At 36.7% G+C, this 19011-nt stretch overlaps 1 protein-coding gene across 1 annotated transcript; it reads left to right on the forward strand.

The window, feature by feature from the left end:
* The first annotated feature begins 849 nt into the window (after positions 1 to 849).
* LOC104115585 (copper-transporting ATPase PAA2, chloroplastic) lies at positions 850 to 18518 on the forward strand. The gene is made up of 17 exons (XM_009626255.4): positions 850 to 1708; positions 2080 to 2157; positions 4582 to 4679; positions 4820 to 4873; positions 5771 to 5857; positions 6744 to 6905; positions 7486 to 7596; positions 8076 to 8144; positions 10633 to 10742; positions 12228 to 12333; positions 13083 to 13149; positions 15332 to 15411; positions 15530 to 15984; positions 16505 to 16679; positions 17059 to 17190; positions 17832 to 17982; positions 18161 to 18518. Exons 1-17 carry the CDS (start codon positions 1069 to 1071, stop codon positions 18280 to 18282), a joined length of 2697 nt encoding a protein of 898 aa, XP_009624550.1. The 5' UTR covers positions 850 to 1068; the 3' UTR covers positions 18283 to 18518.
* The last annotated feature ends 493 nt before the right edge of the window (positions 18519 to 19011 follow it).

The raw sequence follows: 19011 nt of genomic DNA on the forward strand, positions 1-19011 counted from the left end.
ATTGTTTGCTATTGTTAAATAATATTTTGCTGTTTGGTTTGACTGTATCGTATTGTACTGTTACTGATGAGTTTACTAAAATACCCTCAATTATTTAAATATTAAATTTATCAAGAATTACACATAAAAATAATTTAAGAAAATATCGTTCTACTACTTTATCACCAAATATGTCTTATAAATAGATTAAACAATTAAATTCATGCAAATTCTAAAAAATAATTAGTGGAACAAGTTAATAATATTAAAATAATAATAAGTACACTCCATTCCTAACTAGATCATAATAATAATAAAATAAAAAATAAAAATATTAAAGAACTATGATAAAGAAATGAACGAGAATTGGTAGAACAAAGATAATTAGAATTGGAGATAAAATTAAATTAGGAGAAAAAACGAAACAAAAAGAAGGCAAAACACATTTGACGTTACAGTTGGAAGCGATATAAATTCTGAAAAAAAAAGGGACGAAGACAAAGTAGGTTATATGTTGGAGATTTAGAGTTAGAATAAATAAATAAAAGTTAAAATAGAATTATGGAATAATAAGTTAGGGCATAATTAAAAAGAAAAAAAGAAAATAATTTCATAACACAAAATCGTTTATTTTAAAAAAATAAATTTTTTTATTATTTCGAAACAATAAATTTAATAATACATTACAACAAATTGTAATTAAACAATCAATACAAATATTATAATACATTAAGACACAACGAACAACCATCCAAACAACATGTATGACGAGAATAGAGCACATAATCTTATCTTTAGGAACAAAATTGCAGCTGACATGAAAGCAGCGGCCAACAGATGACAAAGTTAAAGTTAGCCATGTCCATGTACAAAACCCGAAAATGAATCAGCAACTTGTCGATAGATAGAATCATAAAAATAAACATAAATTTGGATCACACGTTTTATTCATTTCAATTTCAACTAGCATGAATCCAAATACACGTGTCATTGTAAGCGTTGAATATTCACCCTGCACCACTACTATACATTTTCTCTTCTGTTTCCTCTAATCTCTATTTTTCCGATTCCTACTCCGCCGGAGAAACAATGACGGCGAATCTCCTCCGATTCTCCCTCGCACCTAATCACAAACTCACTTCCAGCTTCAGTCACTCCAATGTCAACCACGAACGACGTCGTATCAACGGCCATCACTTCAATCCTTTCATCCACGAACGACGTCGTAGCAGTCAGCTACTGCTGCGGCGCAATGCCGTATTCGCGAAGGCTGTTGAGTTTAAAGCTCCGGCGAGCGGAACTGAACAGCAGCAGCAGTTGAAGAAAGATGAAACGACAGTACTACTCGACGTAAGCGGGATGATGTGTGGCGCGTGTGTCACACGCGTCAAGTCGATCCTCTCCGCCGACGACCGAGTTGACTCGGCTGTGGTCAACATGTTGACCGAGACAGCTGCGGTAAAGTTGAAACCGGAGGCCGGTGAGAGTTTTGCGGCCGCTGAGGAGTTAGCTCAGAGGCTGACCGGATGTGGTTTTCCGACGAAGAAGAGGTCGTCGGGGTTAGGAGTAGATGAGAAGGTGAAGAAGTGGAAGGAAATGGTGGAGAAAAAGGAGGCATTGCTTGTTGAGAGTCGAAACAGAGTGTTTTTTGCTTGGTCTCTGGTCGCTTTATGCTGTGGAACTCACGCTACTCATATATTGCACTCTCTTGGCTTTCATATTGGTCACGGTAACAAGCACAAAATGCAGATTTCATTTCTTTTTACAATGAAATCTGAAGCTCAAAGAATTATATCCTCTTAGTGAGTGAATGACATTCTTGCTAGTTAATTACAACAAGGATTTGAACATTTGATTTAACCGTTGTAAGAAATGTTAAAAAGAGACAAATACTTTGTTTTTATGTTAAAATATTTGGAAATGGTTCCTGATTAACTCATAGAAGTACATCCGATTACCATAATGCTCAATATTACACTGCTTTTTTCGAAATTATTTCTACTTCAGCTTGGAAACATCTGTAGGAAAAGCCAAAAAGCTAGTATTGGATGAAGTTTTATGTTCTGGATAACTCAAACTAGTTGACAAAAATTGGTACAGGTTCAATGTTGGATGTACTGCATAATTCTTATGTCAAAGCTGGATTGGCAATAGGGGCTTTACTTGGACCTGGACGAGGTTAGTCGTTACTTGTTTATTCGATTCTCTTTCTTTTTCTTTCTTTATTAGCAGTTACTTTCTACTCTCTTTATGTTCTTCTTTTCTTATTTTGTTTAATTTTGGGTTATTTTGTCTAGTTAACTATGGAAGTTGACTAAATCAAACAAGTGTTATTGTGTGATTATATTTGCTTTCCAATTTTCTCTTTTTTTCCTTGCTAATTAAGTCTTTAACGAGATTCAATAGCTTAAAGTTGTTGTGAGTAGTATAAAGAACCCTTTTTCAATTCGCAGGTACTAAGTGTATGTGGAAATAGAAAAACTTCTCATTGACTTAATTAGCAATGTACAACATGTGCTCCTTATATATAAGTCTTAGGCTATATATAATATGATTGGTAATCAATCGCTATACCACTAAGATAAGTAAATATTTTATAATACTGTAATTAAATATAAAATATCCCAAGTCATCCTATAAAATGTTCTATATGATTTTCGTTATTCAAGATAGACAGATATTCACTTGATATTCTAAAGTGGAGAAGCTGGCTTGAATTTTCTTATTTTGAAAATATAGAAAGTTGGCGCCGAAATCTCGCTAGAGTGGTGCACAATCACCAACAAAAAAAAATTGATGCTGAAATTCTTTCCACCGAAACATTGTTGCCTCGCCGGTACATGCACAACGAAAGAAAGTGCGTCTTGCACTACACATGGAAAGAAATCTATTCTCAATCACCGCAAAAAGATATCGAAAATCTCCAGAACATTGTCGATGTAACTTGAATTGATAGAACACTGATAAGAAATTCAAAGTTTAGAAGAGGGCACCTGTCGCGTAAAAAATAGCTATGCTAGTCGCCGGAGAGATGGATGACGCTCGAACGATCATAAAGAGAGGCGTGGCGCCAGAATGGTCAGGCACACATTGGCGGAGGGGCATCGTCGAACACCTAAGGAAGAAGAAAAGAAGAAAACATTGGTCCGGGAGGAGGCACACATTGGCTTGTAACACTCGTCAGTAGCAGAAGTTATTTGAATCAGTACCATGACCATAGAGGCTCTGATATCATGTGACAATAGAAAAGCTTCACATTGACTTTATTAACAATGTAAATAGATGACAGTCTAATTACTCAAAAAAAAAAAAACCTGTACAAGAGATGCTCCTTATATAAACAATCTTATACTATGTATTCTTTTGATGGAGAGAGTCTCAGACTATGTATAATATGGTAGGAATCTATTCATATACTAATAAAGTATTTAATTATTCTTCAAAATATCCTAAGATATCTATAGAATATTCTATATGATTTTGCTAATTCAAGTACAATGTATTTGGACGTTTATGAATCTAGACACGTATTCAGTTGATATTTAACACTGTCATGTTAAGAGTTCAAATGAGAGATTTTGGGACGTTCATATATTGTTAAAAGTTGACAATTTGTCATAAGCATAAAACATGATTCCATGATCTTAGTACTTAAGGATTTGCACAATAAATGTAATACGATTATCAAGAAATGTAGCTTGATCCATGTCAAATTGTTGAGTAGATGTTGAACATTGACGGCTTTCCGTACTTCAAAAACTGAAAGAAATTGTGTTTTCCTTCCTTTGCCCACTTTCTTTCAAGTAATGCTATAAGTGCCTAAAACAAAGAATAATAATGTTTTTTTGATAAGGTCAAAGAATAATAATGTTCTCTCTTGGAGTGAAGAGAAAACATTTATCTTTTACTTCCCCAACTTGTTTGGGATTGGGGCATAGTAGTAGTTGTTGTTGTAGTGGATAGTTACTTGCTAAAAACTACTTTTCCAAAAATGACTAATGGTATTTGAGTTTTGATATTCAATTAAACAAATAAAGTAATTGGGCAAACTAGGATAAGTGCAGTCGCACAATAACTAATGGATCATACCTAACATCTGGCTGGACCAGGGTTTCTTGGCCTGCTAAATCTATTAGTACAAATTCTGCTGCACGTTTTGACACCATAACGAAAGCAAATGCTTATGTCATTTAGATAACTATAGTTCGTACAACTAGCCTTCTTTATTCATTATGTTTGGTGCTAGAATAATGTCACTTCTCTTTATCTCATTTCATAATGTCTCATTTTTGGATTCTTTATTATTTCCTAGGTAGTACATTCTTGGGCATGCACTTTTATATCTTGGTTACTTTGGAACACTGACACTGTTAGGTAAAGCTAGGAGAAAAACATGGAAGCACTCCCCGAAATTCAGTTACAGCATATCATAAAACATAAAACATAAAACATTCATTTTTGCAAGTTAACATCACCAATCAAACAGTTTTCTCTCAGTTAATGAATCCAGCTTTTAGATCTTTCTCTAGTTTGGACCATCAGTTTTGATTACTAGGTCTTTATCATCCTAGTTTATTAACGACTGAATAAATTATGTGACAGACCTGCTTTTTGATGGTATTCGGGCATTCACAAAGGGATCACCAAATATGAACTCTCTTGTTGGCTTTGGATCAATTGCTGCTTTTGCAATTAGTTCTGTAAGAATCAATTAAGCTGGGCACTTTATCTTGTTAGGAGCTCTTAATTTACGATTTCAATGCCTGTCTTTGTAATTTTTTGAAACTCATCACTTTCTTGAGTTAAGACTGATGTGCTAACAAGCTCTTCTCTTTCTTAGGTCTCACTACTTAACCCTGCGCTTCAATGGGAAGCAACATTCTTTGATGAGCCGGTGTGTCTTTTCTCACTCTCTTTTGTACTTCTCTGAAAGCTTAGATTTTTTTAAAACATTTTTTCTTTCTATGTAGTTTTCATTTGCTTGCTAATATGTACTCCTGCTTTCTGCTGTTTAAGACAGATTGTAATCTTTAACAGCAAGATTCTTTCTTTATTATTTGTTTCTGAATTTTAAATTTGGCTTTTAGCTGAGAGGGTCTTCATTCCACAAAGTTCAAAATAATAGGTTGTCGCTATGGTGCCACAGATTATTGAGCCTTATTGGGTTCAGGTCTCTTTTCTAGAATCTCAGATCCTGAAATTTCAAGATAATGCCATCTGAAGTCCTAGCAAAATTTAGATAATGTCTTGAGGTTCACATATTCTTCTACTCTGAATCTTTAATGATATTTGTCTTGACCAGTCTGATGTTAGTTTGAAATGTATAGCAAACCGGTGAGTCATTTTCCTCCTGCAATGGCTGAATCTGGTGAAATTTCATAAACCTATAATAATTCGTGCTATTTGTACATCATGCGCCTTTACAATTTTGAAATTAAGAAAATGACCTTTTTAGATCTCTTATGTGTAAAAGACAGATCTCTTATGTGTAAAAATAAATCTCCTATGTATAAAAAAAGAGGTAGGGTCATAAAACTAAAAACAAGTTTGTAAAGAGCCAACAAACCAATTGATACTAATAATTCTCTATATAGCATTCATTAACTTTCATTATGTAGTTTTCATTTGTAGCTATTTCCAACTCATTAAGATATCATCTATGCTGTGTGATACATTCTAAACGTACTTCTATGATGGTCACTTTTGAGCAAAATCTATTTAGTATTATTAAACTGTTTGACCTTTTCAGCATTGAATTCACTCATTGAGAAATGCTGATTTTAGTATGCAGGTCATGCTTCTTGGGTTTGTACTACTAGGACGTTCCTTGGAGGAAAGGGCAAGGCTGAAAGCATCTAGTGACATGAATGAGCTATTAGTAAGTTGTTTCCGTGTTATGTGATTTAATAGCGTTATTTTTCATTTGTTGGGGGCTCAAGAGGTGGACCAGAAAATCGCAAGCAAAATATGGGCTATAAGATTGTTCAGTATTTGATGCTCTCCAAAGGTTGAAAATCTATTAACTACTGGAATCCAGATGTTTTAGATGTTGAAGTTTTCTGATACAGTAACATCAATGAATATGTTGTTACCATTCATGAGACTTCTATGCTAAACAACCTATTTAATCTTGTTATTCAACAATACTTTATCCCATATAACATGAAATCTAAGTATTAAATGTTTTGTTTTTCCATAAGTCCTCAATACTTTGAATTATATGCATATACTAGTTAATGCATTTGAGATAAGAAATGAACCATGCCCGTTATCAATTTTTCTCTTATTTTTTTGATGCATTTAAGAGTTCCTTTTTTCCAGAAAACTGCTGTTAGTTACTAACAGTGCTACTTTTGGAGCGTGTATATTACCGAAGATCTAGTTATAAGAGTTGCATAAAAGCTCTGATCTCTTATTTCTGGTGGCAGCGAGATCACGAGTTCTGAACTGTAATCTTGCTGCCTTTGTTTTCTTTTCATTCATTTATCAAAACACATCTATGGAGGAACTGCCATATGTTTAGTGGTGTGAAAATAATGCTACCTAATAGTTGCACTTAGCAAAGAATAATCCAAGGTTACTTTCTGGCTACTTTTTTCTTAATTCGTTGAACACAATAAATAAAGGATACAATGGCTACTTTATATTTTTTTTTATCTATTAAATAAAATTCATTTACACTATTAAGACAGACCTCCCAGAGCTTGGAATTAAAATATATTTACTCCTTTCTCTTACAAATATTGTTGTGGTTCTCTTGGCAGTCACTTATATCCACTCAGTCTAGACTTGTGGTTACTTCTTCCGGCAGTGGTTCCTCGGCTGATGTTGTCGGCGCTGATGCAATATGTATTGAAGTTCCAACCGATGATATTCGAGTTGGTGATTCTTTGCTTGTTTTGCCTGGAGAAACTATACCTGTAGATGTAAGTCAAATTTTGCATGAGTTCTTTCTTTTTAGGAATTTAGCTCAAGGACGAAGGTCTGAAGATCTCTTCAGTAAAGCAGAATAGAATCCATGTACTAATTTCCTGGGATTTCATTGCTCCAAGCATTTAGGATGCTAATGCTAAATTATCAGCTTCTACAAACAGAATATGGAACCATTAGACAAGGAAAAAATTATTACCTCAGTACATCTTAATGGTGGTTTCTCGGACATTTCTTTTTTTGCACTTTCAGCAGATTAATGGCACTTTTAGTTGCTGATCTCCTGAAACAAATGGAATATGTGTTTGTTTTTCCTAGGATTGAATAGGTAATTTTGGACAAACGGGAATATTGTCCTATTTGAGCTGGTAACAATTAGGTATTAGTTTTAAAGCGTTTATGGTACCTTTTTCAGTCTTCAAAAGGAAGAAACTCGTCCTCTTTGCTTGAAATGTTGAAAATACAAATGTCTGTTCAAGGATGTAGCGTTCTGTTAAAAATACTTGTTTCTTCTGTTTATTTGGTAAACATGCAATATCTTACATTCTCAAAAGATAAATCAAATTGCCTCTGCAGGGAAGAGTCGTTGCAGGTCGAAGTGTTGTGGATGAGTCTATGCTTACTGGAGAGTCTCTTCCAGTGTTTAAAGAGAAGGGCTTTTCTGTCTCAGCTGGTACAATAAACTGGGTATGGCGGTGTCAAGATTCAATCAATCAATCAAATATGATAATCCCAAGATAATAGGGTTAAGCTATATGAATTCTCTATATCCTATATGCTCTCTTCGTACATGGTGCAAAGATATTACGTAATGAATTTCACTCTTATTGTTACAAAAAAATATAGCACGGGCTATATATTAATTATATCCACTCTAATCATGGTGGGACATTAGTAATCAGTTGCATCCTCTGGATGCTACATTTATTGGAATTTATTTTACCTGATCAAAAAAAATCCTGGCGACACATTAGGTTCAAATGTTAACATGATCCTTGGTAAGGTTACGTGAACGATGGCACATTAGATTTGTACCACACATACTGATAAGTTTAGTCGATGAACACCTTATGATAGTAGAACTGGAATTCTTTTAAGCAACAATGACTGGAATTACATTTCTGTTTATATTATTTTATATTCAAGTCCTTTTTCTTATGTTTCAGGACAGTCCTTTGAGGATCGAGGCCTCTTCCACTGGTTCCAACTCAACAATTTCCAAGATTGTTAACATGGTCAGCACACTGTTTTTCAGTGATGTTTTTTCTTGAAGTAATATATTGCTGCCTGGAACATTTTCTAGCACTTAGATATTTAGAGCCTTGAGGAGGAAAAACTGATATCTTAGCACTGTTTCTGTATTGGGCTACTAAAACTACTTTTTTCTTGATGATGTAATGCATAGAACTTGAAGTGCAAAATTGATCACAATGTCTGGAAATTTATTAGAAATGATGTATTAGCTAAATTGTACATGTTATCCGCTGATGACATAGTACTGATTAATGAAACGCGAGGTGGGGTTAACGCGATGCTAGAGGTTTGGAGACAGGCCCTAGAGTCGAAAGGTTTCAAGTTGAGCAGGAACAAGACGGAATACTTGGAGTGCAAGTTCAGTGACGTGAGGCTTGACTCACAAGCCATCCCCAAGAGAGCTAGTTTCAAGTACCTTGGATCAATAATCCAAGATAATGGGGAGATTGATGATGATGTCACTCATCGCATTGGAGCGGGGTGGATGAAATGGAGGTTAGCATCTGTTGTGTTATGTGACAAGAATGTACCTCTGAGACTTAAAGGTAAGTTCTACAGAGTGGTGGTTAGACCGACTATGTTGTATGGGGTAGAGTGTTGGCCTGTCAAGAAATCCCACGTCCAGAAGATGAAAGTGGCAGAAATGAGAGTGTTGAGATGGATGTGTGGGCATACCAGGAGAGATAAAGATTAAGAATGAAGATATTAGGGACAAGGTGAGAGTGGTCTCCGTGAAGTAAAAGATGTGTGAAGTGAGGTTAAGATGGTTCGGGCATGTGAAGAGAAGGGACATAACTGCCCAAGTTAGGAGATGCGAGAGGTTTGGGGGGGGGGGTTATGCGAAGAGGTAGAGATAGGCCAAAGAAGTCGTGGGGGAGGTGATTCGGCAGGACATGACGCAACTCCAGCTAACCGAGGACATGACCTTTGATAGGAGGGTGTGGAGGTCGAGGATTAAGATTGAAGATTAGTAGGTTACTCAGTGTTTGTCTTTTCCTTACCAGTAATATTTGTGTTGCTTTTGCATTTCTTTAGGCTTAGTTTTTACTGTAGGTTGTTCTGTTTCTTAATTCTATACACATTATTGTCTCTTTCGCTTTGGTTTATATAATATTGTGTTGTTGGTAGTGCTTGCTGCTATTGCTTCTTCCTCATATTCTTTGTGCCGAGAGTCTGTTGGAAATAGCCTCTCTACCTTCACAAAGGTAGGGGTAAGGTCTGCGTACATCCTACCCTTCCCCAGACCCCACTTGTGGGATTCTCACTGGGTTTGTTGTTGTTGTATGAGCTAACTTCCGGTGGGTTTTCATTGAGTTTAGTGGTGGAAAACCTGTAGACTGTGAACTTCCTTGTTTGGTCAAGTAAATTTTATCCATTGACCACTTGTATCTCACTGGAATTTTTTTGAAAATTGAAGTCCTGCCGGAAAAGTTTTGGTCGGTAGAATGGTCATTGAAAGAAGTCGCGACTTCACTGGAACTATCACCGAAAAGTGGTCTTGTCAAAATGGTTACCCGAAAGAGGTGCTTTACCACTGGAACAGTGACCAGAAAAAGAAAAAGGCATGGTGCTGCTAGAATGGTCATTGAAAGAAGTCGGGACGTTTCTAGAACGATCACCAAAAAGCGTCATAGTGTAACAGTCACCAGAAAGAGGCGCAGGTTGCCATAATGAATAACTCAAATTAGCACGGTGCTTCAGGTACGGTAATAAGATTGGTATCGCTAGAACAGTCACCATAAAAATGAAAGACTAGTAATTCAAAAAAGATTGAGAAATTGGCCTAGAACAGTACAAGGAAGCCTGTTGGTAGGCAGAAGTTATGAAGTCTCCACCAAGATCTAGAGGTCTTGAAGCATGTGAGAAAATAATATAGAGAAGAAATATACTTATAACCTGATGAGATGGAATAGAAGACACCTATTTATAAGTGTGGTGCAATTCAAATTTATATTTAATTGACGAGGGACGGACTTAATAATGGCACTTGACACTATAACATTCTAATAAGCTATCTCTTCTAATATCCTCCAAAGGTGCCAAACTGGAATATTTTTAACCTTGGGAATGTGGTCTGTTACTTTCAACTTTCTCTCTGAGCAATTAAATAGGAATTTGGGACTTCTAATGGAGATTGTAATAACTGTTTGTTACCTGACCCCCTTTTTGATGTTTGACATGTATTTTTTCTGTTGTTTGCAGCCTCTATTTCCTGGATAGAGAATATTATTCTCTCTATTTAGAAATTTCTACTTATGAATTACTCTTTCTAATATGTGTGAAAAAATGGGTACAAATACACTTTTTTTTTAATTCTAAAAAAAGTGTATTTGTACCCATTTTTTCACACAAAGTGGCTACTGATCTTAAACTAGAATTAGCAGATATGTGTAGGGACACCGCCCTCTAATATTAACGTGTGAAAACTTAGGAATTTATGAGCTTCTACATAAATTTTTAATCTTCCAGGTTGAGGATGCACAAGGCCGTGAAGCACCAATTCAGCGACTAGCAGATAAAATTGCTGGGCCATTTGTTTACAGTGTGATGACATTATCAGCTGCGACATTTGGGTTCTGGTAACACGTTTATTCTTCCCCTTAAGTATCACAAATATGTTTAAGAAACAGTTTCTGCTCCTTTAGGTTATTAGGTATAAATAGACAAAGGATAGGCACACATGAACAAACTGGAAGATTTGAACAACTACTTGTTAGTCTCTAAAATGAACGGAATAATTGTTTAGCAATGACTTCTCATTGATCTGATGTTAATGGTGTGTGGTGACTCATCAGTCAGTATGCATGTTATTTTATGATTTTATCTGCCTAGATCTATTTCTTGAAGCCATATTTTCCCTCCTCGCCAGTTCACGAGCTGCTATATTATAAATATATGTTCATCCATTCCTATGAGTTATAGTTGCTTATGATTGCATGTATTTTCTATTACAAGGTGCACTTGGAGCACTGTCAAAAGTAATGTAGCCTTATCGTGCCGCTTGGCATCATACAAGGCACTGACTCAATTCAATCCACCTCCCAGAATTGAGGCAAATCTGGATCAAGTCCAATCAGATTATATTTAGACGCCTAGTTCGCTCAAGTATTCTGAAGAGGTCACTACTTCCGTAATATACTATAAAATTCTAAACCCTAATATAGTTGTCCTTTTCCGTAGCACAGTTATTCTCTGGGATATCCAATTTTGTGTTTGAAGACAAGGGAGGGAGAGTCTAGCGGTAACGGCCCTCCACCTCAACGATGAGGTTGGGAGGTCGCTTCACCGAGGGAGCGAAGTAGGAAAAACCACTGTTGTGCTCCTAGGTTGGAGGGTTTTGAGGATGGTGTTTACTCTATCTGAAAAAAAAAATAAACGTTTGTGATTGAAATAGTACACTAGTGAGTAAACTGCTACTTGCTTTGGGCAATGGAGTTGTTGATATTCCTTTATTTTCTGCAAGTAACATATTATTTCCTCGAGACTGAGTGTTACAGCATTTACAGGGATTTCCTTGGAAATCCAGCACTCATGTTCCTTCAAAAGCTTTGAGGAAAACCAAGGCTCGAACAAAGTTCTTAATTACAACAAAGTATTGGCAGAGCTCTACAGCTTGAAGCTCCAGATAAATACAATGTTCATGGACTAGGCATTCAACGATCTGGTTCCTGTTTTGAAAATACATGCATTCTGTCCTTCTGGTAAATAGGCGGTGTCTAGAGCAATCTTCATCAACCATTTCCTCCAGTTTTTTTCATAAGCAACACGATCCACTGAATTTCAAGACCTAGTGCATCATCTGATTAGGAGCAATTCCAAGCAGCACCCGTTATGAGCTTTAGTATAAGCACTCAATAAACAGACGATCGATGATTCTGCAGCAATTTGGCTGCTGCAGCTATGAATCCATGATACTCTTATTCGGTTACTTTAAGTCTCTCTAACAATGACTTGGTCTGTTACTGCATATATTTCATGTTAACGAGTAATCATATATACTGCAAATTAGCTTGGTCTGTTACTTATAATTTTCTGTTGTTTCGTATTTACTGCTCATTATATAGGTATTATCTTGGGTCGCACATCTTCCAAGATGTTTTACTGAATGATATTGCCGGACCAGAAGGAGATCCTTTGCTTCTGAGCCTGAAACTTGCTGTAGATGTATTGGTGCGTCATGGTGAACTGATCAGCCATCTTTTGTATCGATGCCTTTCTATCTAGTTTGAATTACCTCTCCATTTTCCTGCTATGTTTTTCCTAGAAAAACGTTTAGTCATTCTCTATTCTGTCAGATCTTGTTAGAGGCTGCTAACTTATCGGAACTTATAAATGTCAGACTATAAATTTAGGGGTTGGGGAAAGCCACTAAAGTTGAGTGCGACATACCTCTGAGTTGTTACATTTTAGCTTGTCCAATCTTTGCACTTCGTCTGCTGTCTACTCTGTGCTTCTCCATTTGCTCTGACAATATTACTGGTAATGGAAGGTTTGGCCTATTATTTTAGGGAGAAGAAAATTGTAGTAGTTCACTTTTAGCAGAAGCCATGGGATAACCCAAAGTAGAAATCAAGTTGTAAAGTTTAAAGCAGAGGACATCTGTAGTAAATCGGATTACTGCAGAAGGGCAGTTTTTTATGCTGACCCTATCATACTATCATTATTGGTAAAAACACAAGATAGCTTGCCTGCAGGCAGAAGTTTGTTCTCTTTGTGTATTGAGAGTAAATAATCTGTAATGATTGTGATACCATTCGTCCAAGCTTACTGTGGTCAATTCACCTAGTCCGCTCCTAATTCTAATGCCCTAGCTTGTTCTGGGACTTGAAAACTTCGAGCATATGTTCCTCCAACTTATAGATGTCCTAAAATGGCTTGTCGATTATTTTGGAATGACAAGTCTTTTTTTTTTTTGACAGGTCGTCTCCTGCCCTTGTGCTTTAGGCCTTGCCACACCAACTGCGATTCTAGTTGGCACCTCACTAGGTACATAATCAGATTCAAATGCTTTTGCTTTAATTCTCGGAATTTCCCCCATTCTCCCTTATACGCAGCAATTCAGGACGTACCTGTTACATTCCTTGTCTTCTTTTGGACATCGCCTTTTCCTCAGGAGACCACTCTTCTTTTGATGCATCTTTTGCTTCGTAAACTAAAATGCTAGAGTGAGATCTAGTTGTACCAATCAACAAGCAGAAAAGTGTGCTCCTGGGGCATCAGAGATACCAATACTACTAGCAATTCTATAAAATTTTCTGGCTGCCCTTTGCTCATCCTATACATATCATGTAACAGCTGAAAACGAGAATATTTTTGGAATAATTTGAAAACTAGGAGGCTACCTTGAGAATGTTATGCACGGAGGATTGTTGACGCTTAGGGTCATCTCTGAAATAGTACATCTTTCGAACACTGAGCAAAGCTGGGTCTAAAGAGCAGGTTGGTTAAGTCAAAGTACTGACTGCAGAAGTGCAGTTCCCCAATGAGAGAGTAACTAGTGTATCCCTTAATAGCTGCATTTCGCTGTTGCAAAGGTGGTGGTGGTGTTGGGTCAGTGTTCTGAAAGGTTTACCTGAGGCTCTCTGAAAACGCACCACAACAGCCGTGGAGGTGCATGCCAGCCTCACCCAACACTCACCAGTGCTATGTGCCTTGGTTTATCCCTGAAATATCATCAATTATGCCTCAAAATCAATTCCATGTTGGTTTTCAGAGATGAAGAGGAGCGATTGACATTTGTGATTGGAAATTTTAATGTTGTTGCATGACAGGAATCCTACAACCCAGGGCTGTCACTTTTCATGATACTATTGTTATCACGTGATGAAATCCCCTTCAAAAGTGTCAAGTCTCATATTGGTTGAGGGGAATGGGTTGTGGTCTCCTTATATGGGTCTTGGGCAATCCGCCTCTCATAAGCGAGCTTTTGGGGTTGAGTTATGTTCAAGGTCCATTTCTTCACACGGTATTAGAGTCAACCCCGTCGGCCTTTGTTGTTGTGTTTTTCAATGTTGGCCCCCCGTGTTATGTTATCTACACTCGAGTTATCTAGTCCTGGGTATGTAGAGGAGTGTCAAGTCCTATATGGTGTTGGGCGATACTACTCTCATGAGTTAGCTTTTAGGGTGAGTTAGGTTCACAGTTAATTTCTTTAAAAACCGCAACTAAAAGAGAAGAGAATGTCAAACCTTTATCTTCAATTAACGATCTGGACTTGAATACTTCAAATTTAAGACAGCCAAGGGACTCATCATGTGGTACACAAAGGCATTACGAGTACTGGATGGTTGTATAGGGATTAGAGAGTTTGCTGGATAATATGGAGAATAATATTTGCAGAGCCACCATGGCCAAAGTTTTTACGAGACCTTTGTGACACTTTTCATTTGGGGCATTAGGTTTATCTAAGTATCCCGAGGGATGGAGGAGGCTAGGTTAGCCAACAGATGGTTATCGGTTCAAGAATGTAAGGTGTCCCTGCCCTATCAAAGATTCTGTTAACATTGCAGATGGCACTCTCTTACCTCTTTCACACTATGGGTCTATGTCTTCATCCCGGATTCTTCATGATGTCACTAAAAGAGGGGAAGGAGCAAAAGATAAAAATAAAATTACACGATGAAGAAGAAGATAAAAGGATTAGTGGAAAGACTCATTAGATTTGATTTTTAATGTAATGGCAAGTTAGATTGCCCATTTGGCAAGAGCACTTTACTTGCAATCAAGACGTTGGGAGTTCAAGTTACCAAGAGAGCAAAGTGAAAAAGGGCCACTGTTGACTCAGTGGAAGAGGCTTGGGGGGTGAGGTTTACCATATTAAAAAATACATTAAAAACAGAAATATCGTGGTGCTTATGTTTAAGGTCCCTCGAGTAAAGTTGGCCAGAGTTGAGGAGACTCCTCCAGTGAGGAATTTTGCCTCTTATTCAAAACCTATTCGTGCAGACGTTTCAGCTTAATGTGCGAGTTTCATCAAATGGTAGTCTGCTACTCTCTTTAATTTGGATTTCGGAAACACTGGCACAACCAACATTCAAAAAGCCACTTCTTGGATTTTATACTCGCCTTTTTTCCCCCTCTAGTTTAATGGGCAGTTTTTTTTCTTCATGATGTAGCCTAATAGATTGTCAAATTACTTAACTTGTATTTTTCTGTTGAAACCAAACAGGAGCAAGAAAAGGACTTCTTATTAGAGGAGGAGATGTACTGGAACGCTTGGCAGGCGTGGATCATGTCATGCTGGACAAGGTGTTAAATAGTTCTTCAATTGAGTACTTTGTTGCAATGTTTACTTACACAGCTAAAATCAAAAGATATGTAGTAATTTATTTGTAATAAAAACATGATCTCTGCCTGTAATTCTCAGACAGGAACTCTGACTGAAGGAAAACCTGCTGTCTGTGCTATAGCGTCCTTGGGTCATGAGGAATTAGAGATTCTTCAAATAGCTGCTGCAGTGGAGAAAACAGCATCACATCCCATTGCTCATGCTATTATAAGCAAAGCAGAATCATTAAATTTGAGTATCCCTGTCACACGTGGACAATTAGCTGAACCTGGCTCTGGAACCATGGCAGAAGTAAATGGCCTCTTGGTTGCAATTGGAAAGCTGAAATGGGTTCAAGAACGTTTCCAGCAAAAAGCAGACCTTTCTGATTTGAGGACTCTTGAGCAATCTGTGATGCATAAATCATTAGAGGACAGTCAATCATCTAACCATTCAACCACAGTTGTATACGTTGGTCAGGAGGGAGAGGGTGTGATTGGGGCTATTGCGATCTCTGATAAATTGCGCGAGGATGCTGAGTCTACCATAAGAAGGTACTCTCTGACGAAGATGATTTCAAATGTCCATTTTAGATGCATTTTAGAAGCTGCAATCATCATTAGTCCCCCATGACCCCACTCTATTTTCTCCTTTTTACATATGTGTTACCATTGCTTCTTTAATGTGTGGTAAGTTATTAGCTTCGTCTTAATTCTATCCTTTTGAAGAAGTTACCATAAAGTGGGAATTTGAGTTTATCATCCAGTTTTCACTTTTCAGCCTTTTGAAGAAGTTATATGTGCCTTTAGATTGACTTGCCTCTCGCAGTTCTACAGACTCTAAGACTTCTATTTATATTTGAAACCCAGATCATAAAGATTTAACAGATGTTTCCATGAGATTGCATTTTCAATGGATTCAGTACGTAATGCGTCACACCAAATCTGTTCCACCACCCTCCCATTGGGCATTCCTTATTCTTTTCTTCTAACTTCCTCTAGTAAAACATTGTAATTTTATTCTTCTTTAGTTTTCTCATATCTTTCTCACTTTTCAAATTCTTACCAATTGAAGGCTTCAGGACAAGGGAATTGAAACAGTACTGTTATCGGGAGACAGGGAAGAGGCAGTTGCAACTGTAGCAAAGACGGTTGGCATAAAAGACAAATTTGTCAATGCATCTTTGACACCCGAGCAGAAATCTGCCGCCATCTCAGTTCTTCAAGCTTCTGGCCACCATGTTGCCATGGTAAATGCATTTATCTGGTGAAACCTGATATTTCCACTTGTCCCTCGAACATATAAAAGTTATCTTGTCCATAATAGCATGTGCAATTGGCTGCTACCTTTCTCCCAAACAACTCTGCTTATAATATACAAAAATTGACTTCTATAATTACACGTCTCTTTTAAGGAAACTACTTCTTCATGGCACACATCATCCGGTAATTGGGCTGTCCTATTTGCCCCTCTAGCAAGTGTTGTCATAGTTCTTTTCTTTCTTTGGGGCTCTTCATTTCTCTATTTATCTCTCAACGAGTATTAGGTTTTTTACTGTGAGCATATGATTTGCTAAATTGTCAGATACTATGCACAGCTATCTAACTGGAAATTCTTGCATACTGAAGGTTGGTGATGGCATTAATGATGCACCTTCTCTTGCTCTTGCTGATGTGGGGATTGCTTTGCAAGTTGAAGGACAGGAAACTGCTGCTTCAAATGCAGCATCTATCATACTCCTTGGAAATAAACTTTCACAGGTACATGTTCCATGTCATCATCATTCATACAAATTTTTTTTTGTTCCATGTCATCACAGAGAGGCTTTTGTTTACTTTTTTTTTTTTAATTTTAATCAAATGTTTAATCATGTCTTCACTTATTACTGTTAACCATATAAATTGTGTAACCGTTACCAAGTCGATTTTTATTTTATAAGTTTGTAAGGTACTATGTCATATAAGAAGATACAATTATTTTATCACTATCCTTTATATCTTGTTTCTGGTTTGCTTTTCACTGGATAGTCATGAGAATAGCCATGAGAATACAGTTCCACTGGATTCAGAATTTCCCTTATCAAGGAAAAGAAAATGGGTTCAAACTTTTTGTTTGTAAAAGTGCTGAATATCATAGCACAAATAATAACATACAGAACGCTTGTTTCACACTATAGTCGTGAGAATTATGGTCAAAAAGCTATGGTTAGGTTCAGGAGAGTGAAAGCAGACTGTACCTACGTAACTCTTTTCTCAAATAGAGTGAAAGCAGACTGTATCTCCCACCATGTGTATATCAGCATTTTCTATGTGATGAAAAAATAACAATGTGCCTTCCTGCTAACAGAAATGCAAATTCAACCTGGATATCTTATAATTGGCAAATGCTTCCTTTTTGGCAGGTGGTGGAAGCTCTTGATCTTGCACGGGCAACTATGGCAAAAGTTCATCAAAATTTGTCTTGGGCGGTTGCATATAATGTTGTCGCAATACCCATTGCAGCTGGGGTGCTACTTCCAAATTTTGATTTTGCAATGACACCATCTCTTTCAGGTAAATAACATCCAATTTTTGATTTTGCTTGTTCAGCCTTTCTTGGTCCAAAGGATTCAAGATGCCCTGCTACCTATCACTTATTTTCTGTCTTGGTGACAAGTTCTCTGGAGATTATAGCCAATATATATACATATTGTGAAAGATAATTAACCACTGTTACCTTTTTTTCTGACAGGAGGATTAATGGCTTTGAGCTCAATATTTGTCGTCTCCAACTCACTGCTTCTACAATTCCATGGTTCTCAAAGGAAAAGAAAAGAGAACCTTACCTATAAACGCACTCAAACAGAGCTATAACTCTTGCAAATTATGGAGTTGGCATGTAAGAATCTGAATCTGTGTAATCTTTTGTGCTACTCATTCTTCGACTTTGCTGTTATGTCAGCTTCATGGGGGAGAAATCTGGGAGGAGCTAGTGTCGTAATATAGTAGTTATCGAGTATTGTCAAAACTAGCTTCTATTTGGTAACCGAGACAATAGACTGGTGTGTTAACACGAAATAAACAAGTAAATAAATAATTATTTGTCATTATGAGTTCATATCCAAAAAAGAAAAGAAGAAAGAAAACAAAAAACAGGCACTCACGCAAAAGTTAAACAACGATAATGGTCCTTACTGATTTTACATTAAATCGTACCAATTACTTTTACTTCTGCTGCAAACACCTCGAGCAAACTATGTGTATGTGGTACTTAGAAGAAAGATCAGCCACCACTCTTTGTTTTCCGAGTCAATTCGATTAGCTTTTCGTTGAATTGGATGTGGATAAATTGTCATTTAAGAAGAAGTTTTAGTTATTAGGAATTCCATGATAACTACCCTTTCTGTCATGTGAACCTTCTCACGGTCAAACTTATTAATTTTTGGTGTGAAGTCAGCCATAAAATTTTCATAATTTTTAAATTTACATATTTAATAACTATATAAAAAGTAAGTCACAATAGTTACAATTTAATATAATTAAAAAAATTATAAAAACATGATCAAAGAAAATCTTGTTTGACTCATCAAATAGTAATAGGTG

This window comes from Nicotiana tomentosiformis, chromosome 8, assembly GCF_000390325.3.
Source record: "Nicotiana tomentosiformis chromosome 8, ASM39032v3, whole genome shotgun sequence".
NCBI lineage: Eukaryota > Viridiplantae > Streptophyta > Magnoliopsida > Solanales > Solanaceae > Nicotiana > Nicotiana tomentosiformis.

Bases quoted from the DNA above. Each gene is read 5' to 3' on its own strand.
- LOC104115585 (XM_009626255.4), top strand. From the start codon at position 1,069: ATGACGGCGAATCTCCTCCGATTCTCCCTCGCACCTAATCACAAACTC. The intron at 7,597-8,075 runs GTATGGCGGTGT...CTTATGTTTCAG, and splicing joins CAGCTGGTACAATAAACTGG to GACAGTCCTTTGAGGATCGA. The intron at 16,680-17,058 runs GTAAATGCATTT...TGCATACTGAAG, and splicing joins CTGGCCACCATGTTGCCATG to GTTGGTGATGGCATTAATGA.